At 45.7% G+C, this 6,086-nt stretch overlaps 1 protein-coding gene across 1 annotated transcript in view; it reads right to left on the bottom strand.

The window, feature by feature from the left end:
- The window catches only part of LOC145405384 (uncharacterized), an 83,435-nt gene extending 78,209 nt beyond the window's left edge, over positions 1–5,226 (bottom strand). Inside the window, exon 1 of the mRNA XM_080276791.1 lies at positions 4,756–5,226. Coding sequence (XP_080132917.1) covers positions 4,756–5,028 — 273 coding nt within the window. The 5' untranslated portion in view covers positions 5,029–5,226. The remainder of the gene's footprint in view (positions 1–4,755) is intronic.
- Between the last annotated feature and the right edge of the window lie 860 nt (positions 5,227–6,086).

The raw sequence follows: 6,086 nt of genomic DNA on the forward strand, positions 1-6,086 counted from the left end.
AAAAAAAATCTTTGTGTATGTTTGCATTTGGAAATTCGTATATGTTTGTTTGATTGCGTCTCTTTTTTGTGAATGTGTGTGGGGATGTTTGTGCTTAAAATCTGTGTACTGTATGTCTGAAAGTGTGCATGTACATTTGTGTGTGTGTGTGTGTGTGTGTGTGTGTGTGTGTGTGTGTGTGGGTGCGTTGACACTACATAGCCGTTTGTTTGTTCTGGGAGAGTGGTGTGGTAAGGAGGAGAGGAGGAAGGTCGCGTGGGGAGCGGGTGAGGGAAGGATGGCAGGTGTAGGGAGGATGGAAGGCTGGATGCAGATAAGGCCGGTGGGGAGCGAGAGAAGGATGGATGTCTCGGGGAAGGATGGGTGGTTGGAGGGTGGATGACAAGTGGATGAATAGTGAGAGGAAGAAGGAATGGTTGTGGAGAGGAAAAGTGGATGGTTGACGGAAGATGGATTAGCTGGGTAGTGAGAGGATGGATAGGGGAGGTGTGGATGAGAAATGTATGGGGATTGGAGGACAGTCGAAGAAAAGGTGGATGGGTAGGTAGGAAGGACGGATGGTTGAAGGAGGATGGATGCATGGTTGGGGAAGGACGGATGACTGAAAAAGGATGGATGGGTGGTTTTGAGAAGAACGGATGATTTGAGGAAGAATGAAACGGTTAAGGAAAGATGGATGGATAACAAGAGAAAAGATGGATGGATGACGAGAGGAAACATGGATGGTTTGGGGAGAGAGAGAAAGGACAGAGGGACTGGGGGGAAGGAAGGATGGTGGGTTGCACGAGGACGGATGGATGGTTGAAGGAAAGGTGGATAAGCCGCAAGAAGAAGAGTCTATAGTTGGAGGATGGATGGATGGTTGGAAGAAAGGTGGAAGGGTGGATGGTTGTAGGAAGGATGTATGGGTATGGAAAGTAAGCATGATTGGTTGGAGGAAGGATGGATGAATGGTTGAAGGAGGGATGGAAGAGCAGTGAGAGGAAGGATGGATGGTTAACTGAAGAAAAGACAGGAAGGGTAGGTTAAAGGAAATATGGATGGGTTATGAGAGGACGGATGGATGGTGGATGGAGGACGAATAGTTGGTTGGAGGTAGAATGGATGGTTGGAGGAAGGATGGATGGTTAGGAGAAGGATGGATAGTCGAATGAGATATGGAAGGGTTGGAGGACTGATGGAAGAGAGGAACTAAAGGAAACTTGGATGGTCAGTGAAAGGAGCGAGGGATGATTGGAGAGAAAATAGGGATGGTCAGTGAGTGGAGGGATGGAGGAAAAGTGGGCAGTGGTTGAAGGAAAGGTGGATGGTTAGGAAGGAAGGATGGATGGTTGAAGAGAAGACAAACAGGTGGGAAGAGATAGGATGGATGGTTTGTGTGAGGCAGGCTGGATGGTTGGTTATAGAAAGGATGGTTGTTAGAGGAGGGACAGAATGGTACCACAAAGAATAATGATGGTTGTATAGTGAAGAGATTGATGGTTGTTTGGAGGAGAAAGATGGCTTATATTGAGAGAGAGAGAGAGAGAGAGAGAGAGAGAGAGAGAGAGATGGATGGGTGATATGGTGAAGGAAGGATGATTTATGTGGTGAAGGATGGATGGATGGATGGTTGAAGAAAAAGGAATTGTTGGATGAAAGACTGATTATACAAGGGATCGATAGGAAGAGATGGATGGATGGATGGATGGTGCGAAGACAGGAAGAGATAACTGATGGTTGGTCGGGGAGAGAGAGAGAGAGAGAGAGAGAGAGAGAGCTATGTGGGTCGCGCATTTTTTATCTGTATTGGGAAAGCGTTTGTGAATATATGAATGTGTATGTGAGATTAAGTTTGCTGCTGTGTATGTATTTTGTGTGCTGTTTTTATAAAAGCACTTGTGTTTGTTGCTAAATGTGGCAAGTGAAAAGGGTTCTGTGGTATCACTTGGGGAGGATAAGACTAGGGGAAGGAGGAGTACGGGCGTTAAGGGAGATCGATGGAGTAATGTGATCAGTAAGGGAAGAACATCTCAGGATATAAATGGTTTCAGAAGTGTATGATGTGAGCTAAGAAAAGGTGGTATGGGGAAGGAAGGTAATTACAGACGGGACCCTGAAACCCGAGGTTAACCTGGATGCAAGGGAGAGTGTCTGAAGAGTGGAAGGAAGGTATAATTAGACTCGTAGAAGGGAGAGGGTGAGAGGATAGAGTGTGAGAACTACAGGGGTAGCTGCCTGGTGAGAATTACAGCAGAGTGTGAGTGTAAAGAAGAGGGTAGTCTCATCGAGAAGGAATGTTTTCATCAAATATTTGCCTCAAGATGTCTGACAGAAGAGGTTTAGAAAAAGAACAGAAGATTGCTTTAGTATTTATGGACCTAGAGAAATTTGTGAAAAGTGCTGATCGAAGGATATTGTGTAGGGTACTAGAGATATATCGGGTGGAGAGATTACATAAGACTATCCAGAGTATGTATGACGGAGCAAAAAGCGCCTTTGAGAGTGGATGTTGCATTATTTACGGATATGGAAATGGTATATGTCAGAGTAGATTGGCAGGCATTGGAAAGGATACTAAGACTGTATGGGGCGGACGGTAGATGCCATAAAGCTATCCCGAGTATGTAGGATTAAGTAAAAGTATGTGTAACAGTGGATGTTCGATTAAGTGAGAGATTCAGCCTCATTGTTGGATTAAAACAGGTATATATCAAGTCACCTTAGTCGTTCAGTGTATGTGTAGATGGAGTAAAGAGGAAGATGAAAGCGAAGATATCTGGCAGGGGAGTGGCTCTGAAGATTGGAGGTAATGAATGGGAACTGTCTAGGCTTCTGTTTCCAGTCGATGAAGTGATAGTAACAGATGTGGAGTGGAAGTTACAGTCTTGCAGAAACTTTGGTCGTGTATGTGAAAGAAGAATTTAAAAGTGAATGTAAGGAATAGCAAAGTGATGGTATCTGGAGAAGCACTGAGGCAAATTGTAGGTTAAGACTGAATGGTACTAACAGGGAATAGGCCCAGTGTTCAAGTACTTAAGTAGTGGTGTGAGAAAAGATGATAGTATGGAGGATGAACTTCAGAAAATGGCGCAATAAGGAAGAAACGTGGGAGGGACAATGAGAGTAGTAACGAAAAATAGTAAGTTGGGGAGTTTGTAAGCTTTCCATGGCCGTATATTCGCCCCAACACTAACGTACAGTAGTGAAACGTGGACTATGTAAATACTATATAAATCCAAAGTGAGAACTGTAGCCCTAGAAGTGCCTGTGGAGTGACGTAGTGTGATACGATGAAAAAATGAAAATATTCGTGACAAATATGGTGTTGAGGCTGATGTTGTATGCAGATATGAAGAAACACTGTGAGGTGGATCAGCATGTGGAGCGAATAGAGTTTGAGAGACTGACTAGGAGAGTGTATAAATGAGGTGGTTGGGAAGAGGAGAATCAGACTGAGAGCGTGGTGGAGAGATAAAGGCGCGAGATTATGCAAGGAAGAGTGGTGTGTCGTGGAAAGAGGGGTCATTATTGAGTAAAGGCTGAAATTCCTGGAGGGTCCATAGTCGTCGCCACCCCTCACAAGATGCGGCATCAGACAAAATGTAGATAGACGGATAGGTAGGTAGGTAAAGAGATAAAATGTATGTGTGTGTGTGTGTGTGTGAGAGAGAGAGAGAGAGAGAGAGAGAGAGAGAGAGAGAGAGAGGGAGAGAGAGAGAGAGAGAGAGAGACTGTTCTTGCTTCATAGTTTGGCAGTGGGCGATGTTATGTAAGCAGGTTTAATTTTTATGGTGACACGGCACGGAGAGAGAGAGAGAGAGAATGTGTGTGTGTGTGTGTGTGTGTGTGTGTGTGTGTGTGTGTGTGTGTGTGTGTGTGTGTGTGTGTGTCGCAGTGATAATATGACAGTCAGAATAACAGTAATATCAGTCTGTCAGAAGATAGCCCATTACGGTACATTAGGCTATATATAGGTTTCCAAACGTACAGCTGAAAGGAGAAGGATGTATGTACCGTAACAGAGTATTCTTATTAGTGCAAGTGTTTATTATAATGATTTAAAAAGTTCATCTATATACAGATTAAAATGACAAATGCGTTCCCGTGTTCAGAGGATTAAATTGGCTACGAATACAGCGAACAGACGAAATCCAGATGAGAGGCATGAAAAAGGGCACTAAATAGGTGAGAGTAAACTGAAGATTTGGTTGAACAGTACCCAGTAAATCAATCAGAAGAGAGTGTGGAGGAGTCGCCGATTAGGTTATTACAGAAGTATGTATTGTATGAAAATAATTGGAACGGCGAAGTGAAGCACAAAGGTAGATAACAAGAAAATATGAATTATAGGACGGTGTTCCCTGCCAGCTAAGGAGGCTCCCTAGCCCTTCCCTACCATTGCTTTTTATGTCGGTGAGTTTTTATTAGCAAAATGTTAAAGACATTCAAGAGATAATTAAGAGGCAGTAAGAAAAATGTATCGTTAAAGAGGAGGTGTTAGGAAAACTAAGCCCAGCCAAGAATACGTCCCTGAGGAGTACCGTAAGGGTCTTGTTCTCGTTAATTTAGCTGGCGTTGTAATACCTCTTTCTTAACGATTTATTTCCCATAGTTTACCTTATTATTCACATTGATGTTATTTATATCTCTGGTATAATGGCCTGAGTTTTTGAAGAGGAATATATTGAAGTACCAAAAGCAGAAAGAAAATGGGAAGGCACTTGTCCCAGGGAGCTTCCTTAACTAACTAGAGTATAGGGTAATGGGTCTAACCTTGAAGAGTGCCAGTTTTGCGTCGGTCTCCTCCTTGGATAGCGATGTCCTGGAGCCGCGACTGGAGGCGTTGGAGATGTCACTGCGCACCTCCATATCGCCGCCCCCCGTGCCTCCGCCGCCCCCCGCCACCTCACCGAACACCTCCTCGTCCGCCGCGCCGCCCGTGACTTCCCCATCCACGCTGTCCACCACGATGCTGAAGGACCCAGCGCACAGGATTTCAGTCGAACGCGAACGCACAGGACCGCGGGCTACCAGGGCAGCCGCCATGTTGTTGGATCTCAGTGGGGGGAGGCTAGAGGGCTGGATGTTAAATGGATGGTCTGGCTAGATTTATATCTAGCCTAGGAGAATGTTAAAAGCTAGATGGATGGCCCGGCTAGGATTATGTCCAGCCTTTTGGATGATGGTCTGGGAAGGATTATTTCTAGCCTGGGAGTGATTTCTTGTGCTGCTTTTGACCTCAGGCTACTCAGAACAGGTCAGAGGTGTGTGGGAAGGTCAACGTGGGGTCAGGTGGGGCTGTGAGTCTTGGCTTCGTCGCTTCTTACTAGGTCCACGCAAAGTTTCCTCCATCAATCGCTCTTACGAATGGAGGCTGAGGAACAAAGAGGGGGAGAGGGAAGGAAGGAGAGGGCGGGAGGAACAGACGGCGGTCCTAAGTGTTTTGACTCGTTGTGTTCGGTGCAGAAGTTTTGTCATGCAGCTTTTCTCTGGTGCCCAAGTTCAGACCTGGATAATGTTTCTAAATGGCACGGGTTTTGGTGTGTTGTTTGCTGCCTAACACACGTGGAGACACCTGTTTATTGCCGCTCGGGGCCCTCGGACTCCCAGCACAGATGAGATAAAGTGAATTGAGTCCGTCCGGAAGCTGTATTTTTCACCTTGCAGGAAATGGGCAACTCAGCGTGTCTTTGTTTCTTGATTTTGTTTCTTTTTTTTTTGTTTTTGGTGTTGGTGGTGTTGGTAGAGCGTGTGATGAGTGAGGACCGCTGGCGAGGGGAGGTAGAGCCAGACTGAGCGAGGCGGCAGCGCAGATCCCCTGACAGTCACTTGTTTACTGTGGCTCTCCCGCGTGTTGCCACATCCCGACATACGCGTCCCTCTAACCATCCCATTGCACAGCCTTCCTGCGGTCTCTCTCGTATATTATTTGAGCTGCAGTTGCCGTTTAATACACCTTAATGTTTCAACTTGGCTTGTGTATGACAGGGTGATGTTAAAAGTGTGATGCAGTGTGTTTTGGAGTCCCGCGTAAGAGAGAGAGTGGAGTGAGTGTGAGTTGGCAGTAGTGGCATGGTGAGACCTGCGCGCCCGATGTTGGTAAT

Source organism: Coenobita brevimanus, chromosome 66 (assembly GCF_032717465.1).
Source record: "Coenobita brevimanus isolate Jiangsu-jjx chromosome 66, ASM3271746v2, whole genome shotgun sequence".
NCBI lineage: Eukaryota > Metazoa > Arthropoda > Malacostraca > Decapoda > Coenobitidae > Coenobita > Coenobita brevimanus.